Below are 25,427 nucleotides of genomic sequence, written 5' to 3'. Positions count from 1 at the left end.
CGATCGATGCCATATAAAAAACACATCCTGTACGCCCAAGTGGCAAACCCATGGTAAATCAGAACTATGGTGAAATTCCAGTGTTAGACACACCATTAAATATGATACATATGGTACATACAGGTGTGCAGACAATTAAACATGATGCATGTACGGGACATTCCCAGTACATAGACCATTAAATATGGTAGCATTACATTAAACATTAAATATGACAGCAGCAACTGGACCGACTTGCCAAGGACTTGATGTCAACATAGCTTCATTGTTCTTTGGTGGTTTTTCATCTTAATTCTATCTTGTAGAATGGTCGGGACTGTGCAGGCAAGCCAGAGCACTAAATAGGCTTGAAGTGGCACAGTGTGTGTCCAAGAGTCTGCTGAAAACACTGGAGCGCTTTCATGCTGATGCAAATCAAACACAGGGCTCCATCTGCTTCTTTGATTCCACCATCAAGCTCTCCACCGGCCACTTCATCCTCCTTCCATTTGGCATAATTCCCTCTCGTCAATGCATTTTTAAAAAAACGGGTATTTTCTGAAGGGGAGGGTGTGTGTGTGTGTGTGTGTGTGTGTGTGTACCTGGGAACAGTCGACAGGTATGTGACCAGCCTCCTCAAGTCCTCTTGTTTTATTCGGTCGTGGTTACTTCGTGCAGGGAATGTCAAGATCGGTCCTCCTCGTTTGTCCCGCCCACCTGTGCCCATACACAAAACATTTTGCTGTAGCATTCACACAAAATGTTGATGGGCTAAAACAAACCACGTCAGACCCAATAAGCTCAACATGCTTGATGTCAACCAAATTTCATGTTAGACTGGCTTTCGGTTTTGAGTTGCAGGTGACAATTGCAAGATAATTCCTAGATGTAACGATTCACTTGAATGAAAAATGACTCCTAAATTTGGTGGGCTTTTGACTGTGGGAAAGCTCTAAAAAAGGCGATTGATTTGGCCAAAGAATAATAACAATGAAGCAAGAACAAACAAAGCAATTACAAGAGGGCCTTTGCGTTTGGTCCTTCCGACTTGAGGAGCCCCAAAGCTCAGCGTGCAAATCGCGTTCAGGTCAGCTGAGTGGCGAGTGCAGCAAGGCGCTTTTCGCATCTGCTTGTTTTGGCACACGCTCATGTTACAACGCCTGCCAGATGCGAGAATTTCACATAAGTCATATGTTCGGGGTGTTAAGCGCCCTGGATGATTTTCCCTGGCCGTTTCCTGCCTGGGCAAATCCTGCAGGCAGGGAGATTGCTAATGATTTTTTCTGTAGTTAGCAGCACGAAAAAGCTTTCTTTTCACCAAAAACTACAGTTTGCTCTATATGGTAACCTTGTTTTTTGTTTTGTCTTTCCATTGTCAAATGTTTTGAAGGGAATCGCAATTTTGTACCACTTGGTGCTTAGATCAGTCGGGAATTTCAAAGGAACGTAATTATTCAGCGGAAAAAAAAGGCAAATATATATATATTTAACCCTTTCATGCACCCGATAACATGATAAGCTGTCCACTGTAGTAACCGCTGTCCCTGAAAGGGTTAACTGTGATCAAAAACTACATTTTTTGCAAGCATATACATAACCAGCAACTGATTACAAAACCAAACTAAAAATCCATATAACACAATAAATATACTGTCTGTTTTTTTTTCAGCATAAAACTAATAGTTCTATGTACCGGTAAATGATCATGTAAAGGAGAACATCCACTTCCCAGCTCAGAAGTTCAGAGTTCGAATCTTGGCTTAGGCATCATTGTGTTGAGTTGACATGTTCCTATGGTTGTGTCGGTTTTCTTTGGGTACTCTGACTTCTTCCCACGTTCCACAAACATGCATGTTCAATGAAGACTAAATTTTTCCTGAGGGATGAATGTAAGTGTAAATGTATTTGTCTTTTACTGTGCCCTGTAATGAGCTGTTGAGCAGTTTAGGCTGTACCACACCTCTTGCCAATTTTTTTAATGGTTTGCTCAAAACCTGAGTTGATTTTACAACATTGCCATATTGAGGTTCATTAACCCTTTCAGGGACAGCGGTTACTACAGTGGACAGCTTATCATGTTATCAGGTTACAAGGTGCATGCAAGGGTTAAAATAAGGTACTGGACTGGACAAGTTACGTGAATCTTTGCTTGTCAGCCAAACAAAGGGAATGGTTTGAGCGGATATAACTTAACTTTCCATAGCTGACGTCATGTTGGACCTTCGCAGGAAACTAGTTGAGCGTAAACCAACAGTGCCTCTGCCGGTTGCAGCTAATCCATTTTGCTCCACTTGCTTCACGACGGGATTCATCAATGATCAATTGCACACATTCAATCGAATTCCGAATAATGAATGAACTATTATGCCCATCCACAATCACACTGTTGATATTTTACTCCACCGCTAGTGGAATTGTGAGGCGACGTAAATGGTGCTCTGTTAAACGGTCAACAAAGAATTGTAGAGCACATTCGGGTTTACAGTCCCTAATGATATCGTGGTCAAGAAGAAGTGCTGACATTTAGCTGCGCACAAAAGAAATATGCAAATGTGTCCTTTGGAGCTTTGTGCGTTAAAGCTGCACAAAAGCTTGCTTCTGATGTATTTCGTCTCTTGTTACGCATACCCTTTCTGATGGTTTGAGCACAGCACTTTGTACTCCTGACACTTCATTACATCAGTCAGATGACCGCGACGTGGGAGTGAGTTCCAGCCTTAATTTAAAAGCACACGTGGGATTAAAATCAAGAATCAAATGAAACGACAGATTACTGGCAGCATGGTTGACCATTGCTCAGCATATCTGGCTGACTGACCTGTGGTTCTGTCTTTGAATCTTGGTTCAGAGTACTCTTGGCTACGTCCCATATTACAAAAACACGCATGCTGAGTTCAATAAAGACTTTAAATTGTCGAGGTGAATGTTACTGTGAATGGCTTTTGTCAGTATGCGCCTTGAATTGCTCAAGCAAATTGATTAATGGAGAGACAACATATTTATCCAAACCCAGGGCTGTTCAAATACTTAATGTTTTCGATGTTTCCCTCCTCCAACACACCGGATAGAAATGATCAGGGTCATTATTCGACTCCTGCAGAGCTTGCTGATGAACCGATCGTTTGAATCAGGTGCATTGGAGGGAAACATCAAAAATATGCAGGATAGTGGCCATCAAGAACCGGATTTGGACACCTGTGCCCTAACCCATTTGGGCATAAAGAGAGCCACGCCTACTAGCAGACTATCGGTACTTATGACAATATGTTTCAATGTTGCAACAACTACTACAGTGTGTAAAACTCAATAAGTGGGGCATTTTTGCAGAAAGTAAGGTGGTCGACTGGTTCGCACTTCCGCCTCTCACAGTGCTAAGTTGTTCGAGTTTGCATGCTCTCCCTGTGCTCATGTGGGTTTTCTCCGGGTACTCCAGTTTCCTCCCATATTTCAAAAACATGCAACACTCTAAATCAGGGGTGTCAAACTCATTTTTGTTGCGGGCCACATTATAATTACCGTTTCCCTTGGAGAGCTGTGATGGCTGAAACTATATAAAGAAGTCCAAAAAAACATTTTATTCAACTATTGTTTAAGTTACTGTCATGAAGGGTTTGGTTACAAGAAAATGCTTACAATATCCTTCTTATTTATTGCAGATGAAATTTTTAAATTGTGTTACAGATTTTAGCTAGCATCATGGAAGTTGACATGTTTGATTTGTTTTTGCGGGCCACATAAAATGAGGTGGCAGGCCACATCTAGCCCCTGGGCCTTGAGTTTGATACCTGTGCTCTAAATCGTAATTGTGAGCGCTAAATGGTTGCTCATCAATGTGTGCCCTGCGATTTAGTAGCAACCAGGTAAGGGTGCTACCGCCCAAAGACAGCTGGGATAGGTTCCAGCAATCCCCGCCACCCTTGTGAGATTAAAGCAGATCAGAAAATGGATGGATGGATGGATGCAGAAAGCAACAAGTGTCATATGCATTTTACCGCAGTTGACATCGCATGCTATTAACTCCATTTAAGCCAATCCCGAGCCCCTACGTATTTACTTTTGTGAACTTGTCATGTACTCTACATCTTCATACATGTCTGTGCCCATTATTTCTTGCTTACTTGTCGCAAATATAGCTTTGACTGTGCTTGAAAGTCAATAAAAAATGGCAATGCATGAAACAGTTTAAGAAAAATGACGTCAAGAAACTCAACGGCGTAATAACGTTTCACTCGTGAATGATCTCTATGCAAAGACTGCCGTCCTTCGCTTCTAATATCAGACTTGAAGGCATGACGACTGGGTGCTGATTTGTTGATGTTTCTTGTCTTTATTCTGTTGTACAAACAAACTGCATTTCACAGCTGATGTGAAGTTCCCAAGCTGAGCCTTGATCGGTCGTTACCTGAGCCCCGAGTACTTGTGATGTCATTTTCATTCGACAGCAAGTGGCAAAAGGTGTTTTTAAAGGTGTTAATGGTACATGAAAAATTAAAATGGTAAGATAGCCAACAGTCTTGCAATGTAACCTTTGGCATCTAACCTTTGACATTTGTAGAAAAATGTGTCAAGTGGAAGCGTCGCAGTGAAAGTCTCTCAACGGGTGGGTGGGTGATGATTTTGATGACACTCACCGGATACGAAGGCCACTTTCTCCTTCAAGACAGGCAGAACATCAGACGCCTTAATGCCTTCAGTCCTCAGAGACCCTGCAGCAACAGGAGAAAAAAAAAAAAGAAGCGAAAGAGACAGTCAGTGGAGCTTTACGATTTTATAATTAATCCAATTATCAGATCAACATTCCTGCGAGGGAAAACAAAGAGCCGCACGCTGACACAAGCCCTTTCTGAAAATGTGGTGGAAAATGTCTTCCTCTACTGCTCCTTCTTATTACCTTTCAAACAACATTTTGGGGTTTCATAACTGCAACACTTGAAACTTCAGCATTTGCGGGACAGTTCTGCACACAGAATGTGGTTTGTAACCCACCATCTTTTTTGCAGGTTCTCAAGATCGTAATCTTCTCTCATGAGTGGTGGGGCTGTGACTGAATGTCCGACTCCTGCTGTGCGAAAGATGCATGTGTTTAAATCCCTGTTCGGATTAAAAGATGAAGTTCTAACCGTTGCCTTCATACGAATTCAAATGTTTCCAAAATAATTTTACTCCTTTGTATTTGTTACCTAATATGTCCCCAATACTATCGCACTGTTAAATACAATGAAAGACTTTTGAAAGCGCTTTCTTTGCACGCTCAAATGAGTCAAATATTTTATTTCTGCAGGTGGGTTTTGCTTTTTCATTGGCAATTTTCGAGACACTTATTCCCAAAACAGAAGCAACCTCCCTCAACAATGGCTGTCAAGAGAACAAGCAGAGCTCAGGGATTTTTTTTTCCTCGCCTATGACTAGAGTGGAGCTAGGGTGGCTCAGAAAATAATTAAAAATATATTTTAGAATATGAAACAAAATGATGGAGGGGATTAACGGGGGCTACAGGGATTTCTGAAGGTGCTATAGTCCCCCTAGCCACGTGTAGCGCCATGCTGGTAAGCGATGAAGATTGAGGAGGAAGTGAGAAGACAATAAAACGTAGGTGCACTCACATCAAATATCTTTTCCGGTAGTTACAGTCATTTCATTTATTCATCTGTCATTTCATTTATTCATATATGGCCACATATAAGGATACTAAAAAAATGAGGTGCAATGCATATCATCTTTGTCTAACATTTCTCATTCATATTTCAATTTCAGGTGGAAAATGTGAGAGCTGCCCCCCCCCACCCCTTTGCATGTATAACAGCTCTTCTAGATAGGCCTGAGGTGCAAACTCATCCAAGCAACCCTGGATGAGCATATAATAAAATACAGTATTTTGGTGACAAAGCCATTGTGCTGAGCTATTATGCCACACATTGGGTACATGTTGCCCTGAGTCATTTGACAAAAGAACCACTTTGATTTGCATTGCGTTGTTGGTTTGAAATGAAGGAAGGAGAAGTGAGAAGCGAGTCTGCTGCCAACATCAGCAAGCGCGAGTGTGTGTGTGTGTGTGTGTGTGTGTGTGTGAGAGAGAGAGAGAAATTTGTGTGCAGAATTTCTTTGCCATTTGACATACACAGGAAACTGTCTGACTTGTCTCCAAAGACAAACACAAGCCCCGGTATCGCTGACTGGGTTGTCAGATTGGTGTGAATGAAACAAAAATCCTATTTTTTTCTTTCTTACTTGCTTTTCTTCCTAAAATTGCAAAATGTGTTAAAATGCTGATTTTTTTTCAATTCTATTAACACGCAGACTTGTCAAGTCATGTAGTTTAAGTCCAAGTCAAGTCAAGTCAAGTCAAGTCGTTTAGATACGAAGTCTGAATTAAGTCAAGTTGTTCCCAAGTTTTTGGTAACCTGGCAAGAGTTTGACTGATACGTGAATCACTCAAAGAAGTTCTCCACAGTATCAATCAGAGACTGCTCCAATGTGATCTGCTCGGGAAAGGCGGGACAATCAGGACAATACTTTGCGCTGATTGGATGATGACACTTGTGCACCCAGATTTCATTTTGACCAATCCTGGCAACCGATGAAAATGTCACCTTGTTTTGACCAACTGCGTCCTGTTATCTTGTCAGATGGCATCATGGCGTTGAGTGATAGTTGTTGCTTTTGCAATGTAAATATGTATATATAAATAAAGGGAAACATAAACAACATGACATTGATGTTTCAATCAAGCCGACTGTCAAAGGAGAAGAGTTTTGGTCAAAGCTGCATTTTCCGCTTCCAAACACAATGTTGCTTTGTGAATGATCCGGTTGCAAATCAGTCAAAACGTTCGAAAAATGGTGAGTTTGTGATTTGCTTTTACTCTAACAGCACACCGTGGAAGTTTTTTACATCACGATGTGAAGTAAACTTCAATACACACTTCCTGCCGCTTGTCCCACAGGACAAGAATGGCCAAAGTGTTGCTTTCATGTCGCGGCTAAAGATTTACAGCATTCACACATTTTGTGACTACTGCAATGTGTTTAAGATTCTCATCAAACCTTTTTAGCGCTCACTTTTTTTGGGGGGGGGGGGGGGGTAATTATTATGATTTTTGATTTATTTATTTATTTTTACAGTTTTTGTCTTCCCTTTCTGTCTCAGACACACAACTTTCATCCGGCATGTGCTTTCTCCATCCGTGCGTGTGTCCACAGTCGCCATACATTACAGACGTGATTGCAGCAGCATATGTATGTCAAACTAAAAACATGTGAACATCGCCACGAAAACAGCCAACACCACGTCCACACTTTTGACTTCTGTGCAAGTGCAATTCTTCAGTTCCATGGCAACGCATGACTGCAAGAGCTGCGTGTGCTACGTGAATAGTGTGACATGATCACCGAGATATTTCCACCACGTGTTTGCCACTTTCCAATGTTTCCATCACAATGTCACCATGTTTTAGCAATTCTTTACACATGTTCAGCAAATTTTCAACAATCTTTCCAATTTCCAGCATTTTTTTTTAATCGTTCTCGTTACATCCTGTACAGTATGGAAGAGTCCTGACTTCTGATGGCAATAGCTGTGTCATTAATTCGCATGAAATCATGGCCATTATGTTTTCACGACATTCCACTCTTTCCTCAATGATTTCACCGCATGTCAGCTATGTTTTATTTACACACGGTTCCGTGAATTTTTCTCCACGTTTTTGTTTTCAACATTTTCACCGATTTTCACCCAAATTCCCTTGTCCACCACAAATTGTAGTTTAATTTGATGTATCAATTGTAATGGCAAAATGGCGTGTCTTGCTTTTGCTGGCAAGATGGCCGACTATATGTCACATATGGGACGCACAATAAGGTGAAAAAGAAGTTAGAGCTACTTTGTAGTTAGTGGAAGTATTTACAAGTATTACAAGAAGACGAGCATTGGGTTTTGTCATTTTTCCCAATCTCAAAGTGGCCTCTCTTTGTCCACCAATGGAAGGGTGCCAGAAAGTGGCACAGAATAGAATGGATAGTTTGGAAGCCTTCACTAACATTTTGTCTTTATGCGCCCAATAAAAGACAGCATTTTTTTTTTCATGGTTCTTTTTAAGCCTTCAGACTCACACACACGCACGCACGCACGCACACACACACACACATCACGAAGAAGCTGGAACTCTGACTTTCTCAAATGAGCATAAATCACCGAGTGAATGAAAGTCTAATAAGCGTGAATGAATGACTGGTCCGAATAAACATTCCCTCTCACCTCATTTACATTCCAGCAAAAGAGGAAAGGAGGGAATACAGATTAGGCCTGCTTCACTCAAGGCACATTACAGTCAGGACTGTGACCGGGAGAGCACCAAAAATGAATGTGATCTGACCTTCGCCTTGAATGTAGTCTTGTGTGGGGTACGAATCAAAATCAAGAGCATACTGTACTTGCACTGACCGATCAATAATGACTGAAACATATCAGATAGGGAGAAAATTGTGACCAGTGTAGCGCCAACAAGAACAATTTGCTCTTTAACTTCAGTCATTGTATCTTGTGTCAGATAGCATTTGAATATTAGTTGTTTTCTTGGGTCTTCAAAAAACAAAACAGTGCCCAAAAAACAAATGAACAAATAGATTCCATCAGATAATCTCCAACTCTATCACATCTTCATTGTTTTATTTTACTTATTTATTTTTTTAGGCGAATGCGGATTCCCATATGTCGCAGGACAATATCCCGCTAACCAATTAATTGGCAGATTAATGAAAAAAATATATATAAAGTAGATTCTTTTTGGGCCCTTAGTTTTTACAACAATAAGTTATGAATTACATGCAGAACATTTAACAGTTTTACAATACTTTGACCTTTAGAATTTATTTCATGTTACAAAAGAGAGAAAAATTGGCAAAAAATAGGGAACTTTTTTGGAAGGCTTGAGCATCATCGGCATCGTTTTATGTTGTAATGTGTTTATGCGTAAAACTATTGCTATTCAACTAATCTTAAAAGACCTTATATCGGCCGATTTGATTGGTTGGCTGATTAATCGGTTGGGCCCTATTTCCAATTCATTTCAGTGGTGTATACAACGCAGTGAAAATATTGTATATCCCGTTCCCGATTCAATGTTCTTTGCATATTTATCACACAGGGTTTCAGTTCATTTAACGTCATTTTAATATCACAGAGAGAACCCCCCAAAGAAATACAAAATGCAGTTTCTAAATGCCAATTTAATTTATTAAGGCACAACAACAACAAAAATCCAAATCTACCTGTCGCCGCCGAGAGAAAGTAATTGCCCCCTGAATCTATTAATGGGTTGTGCAAACCTTGGCAGCAATAACTGAAATCAAGTTTGCGATAATTGGTGATGAGTCATTCACATAGCTGTGGAGGAATTTTTCCCAGTCACAGTTACTTTGTGATTTAACAAGAGGGGGAGGGGTATTACTTTTTCACATAGAGCCAGATAGGTTTGAATTTTTTTACTCCTTGGTAAATGGAATAATCATTTAGAAACGGGATTTTATATTCCTTGGGTAGTCTCTGTATGATATTAAAATGAGTTTGATAAACTGATACCTTTGTGTGTGATAAATGTGCAAAGAACACAGAAATCAGGAAGGTGGCAAATACTTTTTCACAGTACTGTAATTGTGAAACCATAAAAATGTCATTTGGGCTCAATCACAAACAGTGTGCATGCCCAAATTTGTGCTTAAATCATGAATATGCACATTGAGGGGAGGCGGGGTAACAAGGGTGGGTGTTTTGATGAATATACACGTGACATTGAATACAAAACCAGCAGATGAAAAACTGACGTATCAACATCTTGTACATACACTAGGATATGTTTGAAGTACTGTATGTTTCACTTGTCAGCACAAGGTCACATCTCTACAACAGGACCCAATCCTGTGCTGATTTTTTAATAGCCTCTGCTTTCCCAGTTTGCCCCTCCCATATTGAAAGGTAAGTAGATTTGAATTAGCTAAAATAAACAGGAGGTCATAAGAATGTGCTACCGCACCTAAATTTATGGGAAAAAAGTGTACAGCCAACGTGTGTGTGCTTTGCATGTGTGTTGGATTTATGTTATCGTTGACTATTCACATGACAAACTGCAGGGTTAAGGTCATGGAAGCTGCTACCACACACACACACACACACACACACACACACACACACACACACACGCTCACTCAACGTTTCCAGACGTGTCCATGTTAAAGGCTGACACGCAATCCTGCTAGAGCCATTAATACTGACACCCCCCCTGCTCTGTACCACGCCCCCCCCCACACACATGCGCACGCACACACACACACACGCACACAGGACCTATAAGAGCAGCAAATACACAGGCACACACGTCGAGGCCAAATGATACCCAAAAATTACAGGTGTATCAATGTATTTTAGCCATAATGCATCAGGGGGTTTCAAATTCTGTTCACACTTATGATGCTGCAGACGACGAAATTGCTGGTGTGTGTGTGTGTGTGTGTGTGTGTGTGTGTGTGTGTGTGTGTGTGTGTGTGTGTGCGTGCATGTGTCTCCATGTCTTAGGAGGGCGACAGGTGAGGCAGCGCATAGGCTGAAACAGCTGCCACGACAACTGGCTGCCAGAACTTGTGTGTTGCCACTGTGACAGGAGGTGGCCTACTGAATCAGAGAGACTCTGTTGACGTGCAAGAATGCAAATCTGTGTCACCTTTGATGTTCATCACAAATCTCAGTATGTATGTAAATCTTTACAATGTCAGTCGGAGCTCTGTTCCCATTTAAATCCATATTACATAAAATATACAAAGTAAACATACGTACATACAGTATATACAAATTGTCAGGTGGGCTTGGGGCATGCAAAAGAAAATGTCCTCGATCACCATGGCACAGCAGAGTCTGACAAATTCCCAAAGACGGTAAACTAGACCTCCTTAAAAATGAAGATGTGTCAGTTCTACGGCAAGTTCATGTGTGCTGTCTACGAAAATAAAGGGCAAAGAGTAATTCATTATAATGTGAAATAATTCAACGATTTGCAATGTAATGCTGCCATTCAATTGATTCTGCTGCTCATTACAATGTACCTGGCCTGCCTTGGCCACTGGGTGGCAGCTTTAAACAGTCACACACAAACGGAGGAGAGGGTGGGTCTTCGCTTGTCAGTATTCACTTTCTTACTAGTCTTCGTGACTCAATAAGCTCCAATGATGGGATTTTTTGCTGAGGATAAAGAATATATCCCTGTGAGTAACGTGATATTCTCTCCACCATTTGTGATCAAATAGCCATTGCTTATAGGGTTCTACAACGGTATACAAATCATTTGCGACACATTTCTCCTATCTCAATGTAACTGCCATTGTTCTGCCATAGAGTTGTTGGAGCACAGCCAGCATTTATACTTTACCATAAGTGGCTTTTTGCAACCAGTAGGAAATCAGGGCCTAACTACATACACTCCGCAGCCAAACTTTGTGGGTGGGTGCATTTGCTCTGGTGTGTCATGAGCGCAATGTCCTTGGTGAATACAACAGTAAGACAGAGCAAACCGCGGGTGCAAATGATTGAGCAACTGAAGGTGCGATCAGCGGCAACAGTTCATTCTTTGTTAATTCAGCCCTCGGTCTAAATGATGACAGTGTAATGCAGAGGTGAGTTTTGGACATTCACCTTTACAGGTTCCAGCTTGCTAAGAACTTGTTTTGCGCCACATGCTAATGCTAATGCATTGTGGCAAAGCAGATTTTTTTGCTAGTCTTTGCTGTTGTTGGGTGTTAACAAACGCAAAACGCTACTCTCGCCAGCAAGTTCATTAGGGACGCATAACATTTTTCCAAGGGTCAATGCAAGAGCTGCATCAATACAAACAATCACGCTCACTTTTGACTGATCCTGTCAGAGAGGCCTTTCATTTAACATGTCTTTGCATGGTTCGCATCATAATGAGAGCCATTTCTGATATGCATTTTGACCTTCTCGTGCCGGTCAGCGAGTTGAATAAGTGGGCTCGTATGCCTCTAAATCAATTCACAGATGACAAAAGTTTCCATGTGGTGAAATTCTAAGCGATGCGAGGTATTTAGTGTATATTTTTGTTTGAGAATGAGTTAGAAATCCACAACGGTGACGATAGCGGTCTTAACCCCAAGGAACCAAATGAATACCGCCATGCAGAATAATTCATTTCTTAAATATTATAACATATTACAAACTTTCGTGTACTTTCTAAACCTCCAAGCTCAGTGTGACAGTTTCCTGCCACACACACACACGCACACACACACACACATTAATGGTCTTGGCTCCAGTTTTCCCTGCAGAGGAAAACCACATCCATCACTCTTCTACATAACAAAAACCACACACTGATCTCACACAGCCACACACAGACACACACACACATGAATGTGGACACACACAAAGTGAAACAGTGCTTGCACCACTTAAGTCCTTTCCCGGCATCACACCGAGGTCACAAACAAACTCCAGAAATGACAAATAGCAGTATGGTATTGATCTATGGTATCAATCAGTGGTATGGTATTAATGGTAATTATGGTATCAATTTTTGGTATCGGTTAGGGGTTTAATGGTGCGCCAGACATCACAGTTCATTCATCGTCTTGGTTTTAATTAGTGTACATTGAGTACAGTAAGGGTAAAAAAAACTAAAAAAAATTATTTGGGGTTCACTTCAAAGAATGCCATATCTTGGTTTTGCCAAACACCAACTTGAAGTTGCCCTATCACAGAACTGATATCACTGTCGGTGAAATGCGGCATACCGATTCTTGCAGCAAGCACTTACTACCAACTGTAGCAGGGCTCATGCTAACCCAGGAGTGGGCAAACTTTTTGGCTCGGGGGCCGCATTGACTTTTAAAATTTGACAGAAGGGCCAGGTCAGCACGAGCTATGGTAACTGCATTTGTTGACAGTCCATATCAAACATCAACAGAACAAAAGCATGAAAGTACGGTATTAATATACTTTTTTTAAATGACAAAAGTGTTGTTGATGACCTATTTTAGCCTGTGCATCGCTGCAGATGGGTTGTGATCAGACCAGTAGAAGTAGAGCGATACAGAGGTACTAGGTGGTCGAAAAGATTGCCCTGCCCCCCCGTGTTCTGCAACTTCAAGCCAATGCGCCACCTGGCGGTGAAATGCCTGTCATTACAAGTCCAATTGAAATGAATGCAATCATTCACATCGAACCTTAATTGTGGACCAAGCTTCGGCGGGCCGGATTAAAAAGACCAACAGGCCGGATTCGGCCCGCGGGCCATAGTTTGCCCACCACTGTGCTAACCTGTGGGGACCATAAGCTAAAAGTAAGGGAAGCGAAAGTATTCTGTAAATGTTTCTTTTTTCAAAAATAATAACAGGAACAGTTTGAGCAGTCGGAGTTATCGGAAGAGGCTAGGGGTGGAGTTTGCACTGAGCTGCTTTTTCTCCGTGCTGCACTTGTATTCAGGTTTGAGCGACGCCGTTTCAAATGAGTTAACAAGATTGACATACTGCAAAAAGAATATCGCTAGGAATGACGTAAGATGGTCAGAAGTTGAGCTCAGTATTTGCTTTAGAGTTACATAAATATTTCTAGTAACTATTTTCTCTCTCTCTCTCTCTCTTTCTCTCTCTCTCTCTCTTTCTCTCTCTCTCTCTCAGAGCTAGGCAATTACGGAAAAATAATCATCAATTATTTTTATTGAAATCCCGATTCTTTAAAATGATCATTCATTGATGTCAAAACTTTGTATTTCTTCAACCACAAAAACTCTGCTACTAAAAACAACGATCACCTCCCCCATGCCTATTGATCCCTGCAATTTATTCTTGAACACCATTTTTTTGATCAGTACAAAATAACCTAAACATCAGATCTCACTGCAATTCAAGTGTCTTAAGATATCCTTTATTTGTCCCACACTGGGGAAATTTACAGCCTTTTATTTACTTGCATTGCAGTTTACTGTTCCTGCATTGTATCTTTGCAGACATTCACAACAGGAATAAGCATCTCGCTCATCTTGTCATATTTATTTTTACTTATTTTGTTCTACTTTCACAAAGCCTGGGACTTCCTCGGCAAACATGTGACCTCCGGTATCGTGTTTTGCGCCATTCGTGTGCTTGTTGACATGACAACAAAAATTCCTTGAAGATCATGTGTTCGAAAATCTTATTCTTACACTGTATGCATTTTTAGAAATTTTAGTTTTAAATTTCTTTACTTTGCATTTAGTTCTCTCAATTTGTAACTGCTTTTAAATGTCAATTCGTAAATCATATTGAATTACAGTGTGCAAGAAATGCACTATAAATCAGTGATTTTTTTTTTTTTTTTTTTTACAACAAACGAAAAAAAGAGAATTATTCATGGGATTTTCCAGTACACATCTATGCTTGTTGCGCAAGCAACGCGGTGCATTCAGGGCGCTTTCACGTCGGGAACTTGCAAACAAACAGCACCGTTTGGCATATTAATTGTTTTCTTTGATGATAATGTTATTATTATAAGACGAAATCAAAATCACAATTACATTTGGATTGATTTTCCAGCCCTACTACCTATCCATCTATCGTGTGTCAGGTTGGCACTCGCTTGTGTTTCCATTGTAAAGAAAATAACAATGGTCTCTTCCTCTTCTGAAACCTTCGAGGTTGCCATCCATGCGCAGTGACGCACATCCTTAAATGCAACACTACGACTCTCAACAGCCCCATAAACCAACAACGACCTTGTGTCTGTGTTCTAATTGGTTTCATGCATGTTGCTCCACTCTTCTTTTCGTTAACAGTGTGTGTCATTCAGCTTGAGCCAATCGCATCCAGGGTTCATAGCGTCTGGTGGGAGTGTGGTGCTTTGAGGGTGCAGGGTGAAGTCATTTGTGCGACGCTCCAACCACACGCAGAGATACCATCTGGATGCAGCTGACTCAGCACAACACTCACGCAAATATAACAGAGTGCTCCCACAGTGATCAGTCAGGAGTCGATATTTTATCCTTGGGATGAACGAGAGACATGTTCGCATATCGCAAACTGAATGAGCCGAGTAACCTGCATTAAATACGGGCCAATCATGTTGGATCCATCATCTGCGATCGCCTGAACAGAATGTGAACGTACACTTTTAAGCTCATTGGGCTCTTATGTGCTTGCCCGAGTCTAATGTAAAGCGCAGTCTAACTGGACACATGAATGGAGTTTTCTCTTTTGGGGTATTTTTCTGGCACAGGTAGAAATTGGGCATAAGGAGGCATTTGTGCCGTTGTGCGCCATTGTTGGATGGAAAGTAGCCAACTCGAGACCAATCGAAATGACTCTCATTTTCATTCAAATCAAGGCGGTCGAAGCACAGGGGCAGTTCTTGACATTGCGGAAGCCGAAACAGACTTGCTGGGCTCTGTGCATGAGATGGTTCATGCAAAAGATCCTTTATACAGTTAAACTGCAAGATCTCTCCTTGCGAATGATGTCATTGACGTGGGCAATTGCAGACTGCCTTGCACCCATGACCGTGCATTCCCGTGTCTGACTCTCTCCCACCCACTAGTTGTCAGGGGGCTGCTATTCAAATATTTTTAAGATGATAATAATCATAATTCATTCAATGAATGAATTGCAATAATGATTCAGACAGATTGTCTTACACTGCTGTCATATTTATCAGTAAAAGATGATGACATCCACCATACACAATCTGTTTGTCTGTGCCTTGATGAAATACACCAAAATTGTGTTCCACCATTTGCGCCACTATTTACAGCTGCTTTTAGGTCTAAAAGCAGGATACTTTTGTACCCCATCACACCAAATTAACAGGTGTGATGGGATAAATGTAATAGAAAAGGGCCTTGGTCTCCCGGAACGCCTTGGACGTGCTGCGCGGTCTCCCAGATTCACAAACAGGTTAGAACTGGATGACCTAGCTCCCAGGAGGGCCCGATCTTTGTACAATTTCAGAAGACATGAAAAATGATTGAAAATGTCAACCTGATTCCATAATCTCCAGCACAATTGTGTCGCCTTTAAAGCTGGACTAGATACGCCCGTTTTTACGCCAAGCTCAGTCTACTTCCTGTGACCAAATCGTCAGGTACATTGGGGGCGCGGCAGCTCTGTGCCCTGGAATGGCCAGTTAGGTGCATTGCGGTCCTAAACAGAGAAGGCTGGACTGGCCCCAGCACCAAAATGATGTTGCGCCTGTTTTTACGCTGAGCGCATGGATGCCTGACTTTGAAAATAGCGCCCTTTGTGTGTACACACGCATTCAGTGTGTACACACATGTGAGCTTAATTAAGCGCCAAGGTCGGACTTCAAGAGAATGCCAGATTGGTGCCTTCCTCGAGGAAGTGAATGTTAAAACATGGCACACGTGTTGCAGCTATCAAATGAAATCTGTTTGCTCCTGTCTCTCGCCCACTAGATCCACTTTCAATGTGCAGACAACAGCTGTCTGTGGAGAGGAAAAACTTAGACCCAGTGGCCAAACCTGGAATGCGTACATGTGTCAGTATGTAAAAAGGACAGTGGCAGTTTAGTGCATTTGTGGCGGTTAAGGATATGTTTTTAACAATTAGAATTAAAAGAGACCCCTGACTCACCAATTACACTTGGATGTTGAATTTATTTGCATCATTTAGAATATGGAATCCCAAACCTCCGAAGGTTTGGCATAAAAGACAAAAAGCTACGCACAACTCCACAAAGCGATTGTCCTCCAGGGTCTCGTGCTTTGAATACATTTGATTCCATATGTACAGTACTATGTATATTATAATATTACGCATCACTCAGTAGGTGTACAGCAGAGGTGCCCAAACATTTTAGACCGAAGATCGACTTTTCGATCAACCAACCAACCCGCGATCGACCCATTACCGCGCACGCACACGCACATGCACATGTACGCCATGATGAGCATCAGCTTGACGCGGAGGCATGCCAGGCACTTTTGCAGCCTGTTAAATATCGTAGCTCACACGTACCGTTTTAAAGTGCTTCCCTGGGCCCTCCTAGATTCTTATTCTTTGCCTGTGCCCTCGGTGAATTGTACATGCAACAAACTCTGAAAGAGTAATGATAACGATAAAAGATGTAGCGCAACAGCTCTGATCACAAGCTGCAATTGCAGACTGCTGAGCGCAAACAACTTCCGGTGATGCAGGTCACGCGCCACCGTAGGTTAAAGATTTACCTGCTTTATTTTATTTTATGTTTTCATTACTTTTTGTTAAAATGAGACCGATAGTTTGATTAGGGTGCAGTGTGCATTAACATAAAAGCTATTATACCAACATGCACAAAGACACACAAATGGTTGTTTGTTTTTTTTCGCCTCTACACCCCTCGCTATCAACTTGAGACCAGTCCGCGATCGACGTAATGGGCAACCCTGGTGTACAGGTACAGAGCGTTAAATATCATGAAGATTATATGGTTACGGGGCAGCAAAGTGACATATATTACTCGTCAAAAGTTCGGAAACTATTCAGAGTTTAGAAATGTTCCCATTTGTACATTAATACTTAACTCATTGACATAAAAAAATATTGATGGAATTATTTGGTTGACCAAAAAAGTGTTACTGCAGTCAAAACAGAAAAGGTTTTATCATTAAGATTCTTCAACGTAGGCTCCTTTTGCCCAGATACGTTTTCCACATCTTGGTATTTTGTTCATCAGCTTTGATGATGTGCACGATCTGTTCAGCCCTGCAAAGACTTTCACTTCACAGCTGTGCATTATCAAGAGTTAAAGCTTGAATTTCAAGGCGTTTCCAAACTTTTGACTGCTATTGTAACGGTTAGCACGTCCGTCTCATAATCCGAAGGTTCATGGGTCTGAATGTCACCTCTGGCGTTCCTGTGCGGTGAACATGCTCTCCCCCGTGCTAAGGTGGGTTTTCTCAGTCAGCATCATTTGAAAAACATAACATGTTGCGTTTATTGAACATTCCAAAATGTGCATATATATATATATATATATATGCCCTGCAATTAAGTAGTCAACCCGAATGAGGATGGCTGTGCATCTATTCTGATTTTGATTACTATCGCGTAAGTTACATGAGATGTTATAGACATGACATATGAGGTAAAAATGGTACATTAGAGGTGCAGGGACCATTAAATATGATTTGAATATGGCTCATTAGGGGTGTACAAAACATTAAACGTGATGTTAATATGGTGCGTTAGAGGCACACTGGTGTGTACTGTTGTGTAGTGTAGTGTGCGTGTGTGGGCGTGCGATGGCTGGTAAGCGCGCCATCATAACCACCAGCATTTTGCGGCATCATGCCACAGTGCTGGTATGTGCATTTTGAAACCAACCAATTTGCATTCATTTTCCAAAAGTCGTTGGTGGAATGAATAAACCAATGAATGAATCGTCCGGGATCAATACAACACTCTTCCCATCGCATATCTCCTTAGTTTTGTTTTGTTATGTAACTTAGCATTTTCCGACATTTTGGGTCTTGGCTTTCTTTCTTTATAATCCTGCGTTTAATTTGGAATGAAAGCACAGTTAACCTGAGCCAACATGCACATGCAGAGGAACATATGTGTTAGGCAGTAATTGAGCGGACAAAACCTGGCTGGGTGTGTAGCGTATTAATAGAACAGAGAGAGTGTGAGTGGAAACATTCATCCGGGCGACGAGCAGGTCTCGAGGAGGGTGCAAACTTGCTGTGATCTTCGAGATACTCTGGCAATGTCGTCTCGCTGTTTGATGTTTTTCTGCTACTCATCCAATATTCATGAAAGAATCAAAAAGCAGTCTTTTTTTTTCTCTACGCGACCATGCTAGTTTGATCCTGGATGCTCAGTCCTTAATCCCGAGGCAGCATCAAAAGTTTGCAACAAAACTATCTGATCTTCAAGGGATAGTCACTGCTTCTCCATCTATGAAAATTCCATTCCATTAAATTAACCCTTTCGGGGACAGCGGTTACTACAGTGGACAGGTCACAGGGTGCATGAAAGAGTTCCAAAAAAAATCCAGAAATACAATAACACATACAATAACATGCAAACTCCACAAAAGGAGGCCGGAGCCAGAATCCAACCCTGCACCTCTGCACTGTGAGGTCGAAGCGCTAACCACTAGACCACCTGGTCGCCCATCCATTAGTTATGTACGTTATATACAATTTAGACTGTTCAACCAGCCTGCCTTGTATGTTTTTCCAATGTGGGAGGAAACCGGAGTACCCGGAGAAAAACGACAACACATAGACGGTTAATCCTTGGATGCTGGTGGAACTGAGATCTGTGATGATCCACTAACAAAAGTAAAAAATAAATTGTGCAAATTAAGTTGACGTAACCTCCCAAAAATGTGGATGGTAACATTCACTAATAGCAGGTCTATTAGTGTGTTTAACTGGCTTTGCAGTAGTAATCATTTTATTATATTTTACCATTGCGGTTTCAAATTTATTGATAGACAGTGAACGCTATATACTCCCAGTTCAACAACCACAAATGCGCATATTTGTGGGATTTTTAAATGTTTTTTAAATTTAAAAAAAAAAGGCTCTGCCTTGGGTGATTAGCCAAGCATCGGAAAATTATTATGAGTGGTACTGAATATTCCTGATTATTGAAGATTTTGTTTTTGTCCCCAATGCACTTATAATGCAGATTATATGTGGAGTTTCACTGCTCGCAGGCCCGGTCCCTATCTCCGCTGTGTATAAAATCAGCTGTTTAATCAGTTGAACACTGAAAATGCAGAGCAGCGGGGAAAAAATTGAGCAGCTTTTGCCTAAGCTCATCAAGTTTGAATGATGACAAAAATAGCAAGAAGACGTCAGGAAAGGATAAAACTGCTCACTTTTTAGCGAGCAAGTTGCAAGCAGCTGGTGACAATTTCAATATGATTCAGACTCTTTGCATAGTACTCTTTTTCCTGCATTTGTTTCTCCCACATTTGACCTCCCCTGATTTGTGGCTGATTTTGTTGTTGTTTTTCTCCGCAGAATGTTCCAGTAAGTTTTGGCTATTTTCGGACAGAGCAACACGCTGCACAGATTTATTTCTGCAACCAATTACGACGTAGTCATTTTCATTTAAAGCTGCGCTGGTCCGCTGTTCCTCTTCCTCATGATTGTATTTGCCAACAATTACACTTGTGACTCATTAGGTGAGATGGAGGTCAGTAGAACATAATGCTCAAGGACAAGCGCAGGACGCACATGTTTTAATAATGCATATTCCCTCCCTGGTCAGCAAAACAGACAAGACCAGGGAAAATTGCAGTACAGTATAATGAATGATAGGTTTTGGAGACTTGATTCAGTTTACACAATGCCTACAACAGTAAAACTTTTCCTTTTCTCTCTGATTGCATTTTAATTTTAATGATACCAGAAAACGTCAAAAACGGGAAGCCCTAGGGCTAAGCACGTCTGCGTCACAGTTCTGAGCAGTTTTATATTGACTGCTTCACAGTGCAGAGGTGCAGGGTTCGATTCCGGTTACATGTTCTCCCTGTGCCTGCGTGGGTTTTCTCTGGGTACTCCGGATTCCTCCCACATTCCAAAAACATGCATGGCAGGCTGATTGAACACTCCAAATTGTCCATAGGTGTGAGTGTGTGCGCGGATGGTTGCTCGTCTCTGTGTGCCCTGCGATTGGCTGGCAACCAGTCCAGGGTGTCCCCCACCTACTGCCCAAAAACGGTTGAGATAGGCTCCAGCACACCCCGTGACCCTGGATGGATAGATGGGGATATATATATATATATATATATATACTGTATATACAGTATATATAAATTACATGTTAGAATTAAAAATGCAATAATATATACAGTATATATATATATATATATATATAGAGAGAGAGAGAGAGAGAGAGAGATCTATATATATATATATATATATACACACACACACACACACACACATATATATATATATATATGTTTGTTACGCCCATCACACATGGAGATTGTTCTGACTCCAAAAATAAATAAATAAATAAAAAGTCAATCATCAGAGTATTCGCGGTTACCAAGGGTTTGTTTTGCCTCCGCTCCCTCTGTGTGGGACTCTGGTGGCAGGGAGCCCTTATGTGTATCCCTCCTAACCAATCAGGGAAGAGAGTACATCTCATGTGTGGGCCTGTGTTTGCGGCGAACTGATGTGTATTATCGCGACGTACGTATGTAGCTGTCGATAGTGATTGTACTGTGCAATTCACAGGCATGAACTGCTCATCACAACGCATGGCCAGCTGCATCTGGTCCGCGCATGATCTCGACGTAAATGGAGTGATGTTTACGCACTTGAAAAAGAGTTTGTTTCTGATAGGAAACTATTTGTAACTTGTTTTGATCAAACTGTCAATTGAATAAAAGTGTCAAAAGAATCGCGACTACTGTGCGAAATAGATGAATGAACTCGGTCTGCACATCACACTGCTGTCAAACAGCTGTTCTGATTAACAAAGCGGTGCATGCAAACAGGTGACCAGAGATCTTTAGTCGAGATTATTTCAATTGGAATGGAAAAAAAAAAGTCTCCATGTAAATCCGGCTCAGCGCAGGGCCGGTGAGTTGTATAATTGATCTCACTTGTCCTAGTTTGAAATCTGTTTAAAATTATATGACAGTTTAAATTGGCTTACTATTTACCACAAATGATTTTTAATACTAGTCTAGTATAAATCTGTTAAGTATATATAAATGAAAGCCATTGTTTCTTTGCTCTAAAGCAGCGCTCGGCAAACTACGGCCCAAGGGCCGGATCTGGCCCATTGGTCTTTTTAAAAGGTTGGTACACAATTATGGTTCAATGTGAATGATTGCATTGATTTCATTTGGACTTGTAATGACAGGCATTTCAACACCAGGTGGCGCAGTTACTTGAAGTTGAAGAGCACAGGGAGGCAGGGGGAGATGAAGAGAGTGGGAGAGAGATAGAGGGAGAGCGATAGAGGGAGAAATCTTATCTACCACCTGCAGACCTCTGTCAAACGGAAATTCCCGAACCCGGTAAAAATAAAAAATAAAAATAATAAAACTTATGCATTAAACTTTCTACGACTATATTACATTAACGATCGATTCATAACAATGGAAGTTCCAGAGGCCATACGGATGCCCGCAGTAGCGCCAACTCCAGCAACTCCCGCTCGATACGACGGAATAAGTGTGTTCGCGCCACCGCTATTTTGTTATCATTGGATCCAAAACGGTGACATGCAGTTTTTTTTTATATGTACCGTATCTTGTGTTGACCCGGCCCACCTGTCAAATTTTAGAAATCAATGTGGCCCCCGAGACAAAAAGTTTGCCCACCCTTGCGCTGAAGTGATGAGATAAAAATGGTTTTCCCGAAGACACGATTATTCTCCAGAATTTTCAGTGGGATACTTGAATACTGAATAATTCAATAGCTGCAGCTCTACATTCATCATCCCTGTTGTACTGTCATCTTTTTATTGTTAATAAAACCCTTGCTTCATGTCCCTGAGATTACCCTGGAAAACGTTTTTGGCATCAGTATGTCCTTGAGTGTTAACGTTTGCTAATGAGCAGTCATTAGCAGGCCATAACCTTGTTAACTTGTAAACGTGCAACAGTGACGAAGAATTACACTTAATTTGTGGTCAAATTTTATAAAGAACACATGCTACCTCCATTGTGTCTCTCCATAACACACACTCATCAGCGCATACACACTCCAACAGTCATTCCCTTGTTGATACAGAGTCTAGTTTAGTTGGCGGCATAGTTTGGGATCACGTGCCAATTAGCAGTGGCAACAAGCTATGTGTAGGCTCGTAAATCGAACCGCACTGAAAGTCAACGTTACCAAAACCATCAGCAGTCCTAAACGGTACCACTTTGAAGCACGTGACGGCATATTGTAGCTCAGATCTATCCAGTTCTATTTATGGACTCTCAGGCAACATCTCATCAAAATGGAACGCATGAGCAAAAACTGTGACAACGAATCACCTTCGTTTGTAGTTATTCCTAAATAGGGGCTTCAGCAGCACTAACTACAGTGATCCCGCGCCAATTCGCACTTGCAGGTTTTGTGGCTGCAGAAAGACGCATTGTTTCATGTTGATACGCGAGAGAGTTTTCCCTGCATGCCGAACAAAGAGCTGACGTGACTCAGAGGCTTTGTACATGCCCCACTCAAACATGCGTGATTGGTTCCCGGCGCGACATTGACCAATGAGACCACGAGTGGATTTATCCCATGAGCTGTCTCTCTCGCATACTCTATCTTAGTGTTGTGCTCGCAATAATTTTCAGAACTTTTTCTGATTTGTCAAGCTGCGCTCAAACCCCTTGCCACCGCGGAAGCAATGCGTCCCCGGCTGTTTCCAAAACGATGACGTTTGCGGCCTTGGCACTGAAAGCTCAGGCGAAGGCTGAACTGACAGCTGAAACTGTCAGCTCGGTAAAAGTATTTTTCTTGACTTAAAAAAAAAAGACCATTGTCTGATTAAAAAAAAGAAACTGTAAACCTATTTCAATGGATAACAAGGCAAGATGATGTCATAGCGCTATAAATCAACATGTTTTACTCCAATTTAAAAATCCTACTTTGTTTTTCATTTTTTCCAGTACCGATTAATCGCGAAAAACAAGGGATTATTGTATTTCATTAATTTTTCTTCAACCAGCATTTTTTCCATATGCCACACTGTAGTGATGAGCAATTTTCTATGAACCCACTTTGTAGCAGCGTTTTACATCATTTGCGTGATCGACACCAATTGAAATGCATTGCGAAGGAATAGGAATGTTTAAAACTTAAAAATTCGCTCCAAAACACAGATAAACAATCAATACACAGAAAATGGAAAGGGGGTAGGGATGAATCCGACTGTATGTGATGAGAGATGTTGTACGAACGCTGACAGCAGAGGATGTCTCTGGAGTAAACGAGATTGCGTTTGCTGCCATGTCTTATTTTGCAGATCCGATTAATGGGGCCATTGATCAATCGGAAAATTATATGACATTACAACCCATTACTGATTTTGCATAGAATGCTAAATATGTACCGATCCGATCCAACCGATCAGATCTGTGTAAAGGCTAATTGCTTGCTAGCTTATGAGGAATTTGGCCATTTCTTTAACATGTGGATTCAACACCAATTTGGATTGGAAAGTACTTGGAAGAATACTGACCAATCGTTAAAAAGTCCAGCTACAGCTACCAAAACAAAAAAGACAGATAACTCTCATAAACCACAAACAAAATAATTGCATTCTGTAAATCATGAGTCTCTTGGTAGAGATGACACACTGGACGTGGTATTTTACAGAGATCTGTGATCAATAAAAGAGTGTTGGAGAGCAACGAAATGGTGTTCGGGCCTGACCAGCTTCAAGGATTCTTATCTGCTCAGCCAGCCACTGGGGAGCCATCACACACACACACACACACACACACACACACACACGGACGCCAACTTAAAAGAATGGTGGAAAGTAATTACGCAGGGTCAAGCATGCTGTTACTTTTTATGCAAAGTGTATTTAGACAGCTTGTTGGTGTTTGGACGTGTGTGTGTGTGTTCACCGCATGCTCTCATTCGTCAAGAGGAGATTGCTGGCATGACCCGGGAAAAGGAAGAAATGACTTGTGGTTCTTCTCACATGGTGAGGAGGCTCAGGGTGAAAACTCATTCTACATTCTTGCCTCGTACTTGAGATGTCAAATCCAATGGGCCGAACAGAAGCTGTAGAAAGACTTTAATGATGCATGTGGTCCATCCATCCATCCATTTTCTAATCTATTTATCCTCACAAGGGTCCTGGGCGTGCTGGAGCCTAACCCAGCTGTATTCGGAAAGTAGATGGGGGAACACCCTGAACTGCTTGCCAGCCAATCGCAGGGCACAAAGACGAGTTGTGCTCACGGTCACCATCTGAAATTTGTGCTTGCAAGTCAAAGCAAAAAGTCAGCCGAAAGACGGCTCCTATCTCAAAAAGGTAGGGCGGGTCACTTGCATCTATTTGATCATTTGAGGCTTTTATGCATCAGCTGTCAATGAAAATAAAAGCATCTTGTGACACAGGTCACACGCACACACCTGCTCACAGCAGCTAATAACATCAGGGTCTATTAGCTAGCTCTGCTAACCAGCTCGTAACACACACACATGCACCCACCCACCAGATTTCTTTGTGATTGATTACATTGACAACAGATGCTCATTACCCTAGCGCACACAGTCCACGCACACACCATATGGCTGCATGTGTGTGGAGGAGCGAAGGAAGCTTTTATCGATAGAAAGAAGACAAAGAGAAGAAAGAGGGGGGAGAAGAGGTAGAGGAGGAAAGGAAGTCCTTTGTATTTATCTATTTAACACTCTCACTCATCCCCCAGTGGGTAATAAGGGCTAATCCACATAAGAAGCACTTGTATCTGCTTGACACACACACACA

At 41.5% G+C, this 25,427-nt stretch overlaps 1 protein-coding gene across 3 annotated transcripts in view; it reads right to left on the bottom strand.

The window, feature by feature from the left end:
• kalrna (kalirin RhoGEF kinase a) overlaps positions 1–25,427 on the bottom strand; it is a 146,875-nt gene that overhangs the window by 101,519 nt on the left and 19,929 nt on the right. For all 3 annotated transcript variants that reach the window (XM_086122905.1, XM_086122906.1, XM_086122907.1), the window contains exons 2-3: positions 4,611–4,685; positions 582–696 (exon numbers count right to left, since the gene is read on the bottom strand). In XM_086122905.1, the coding sequence (XP_085979031.1) occupies positions 582–696; positions 4,611–4,685 (190 nt within the window). The remainder of the gene's footprint in view (positions 1–581; positions 697–4,610; positions 4,686–25,427) is intronic.

The sequence above is a fragment of the Hippocampus guttulatus genome, chromosome 11 (assembly GCF_054856545.1).
Source record: "Hippocampus guttulatus isolate MCC_2025c chromosome 11, RoL_Hgut_1.0, whole genome shotgun sequence".
NCBI lineage: Eukaryota > Metazoa > Chordata > Actinopteri > Syngnathiformes > Syngnathidae > Hippocampus > Hippocampus guttulatus.
This window is presented reverse-complemented; position numbering and strand designations above follow the sequence as displayed.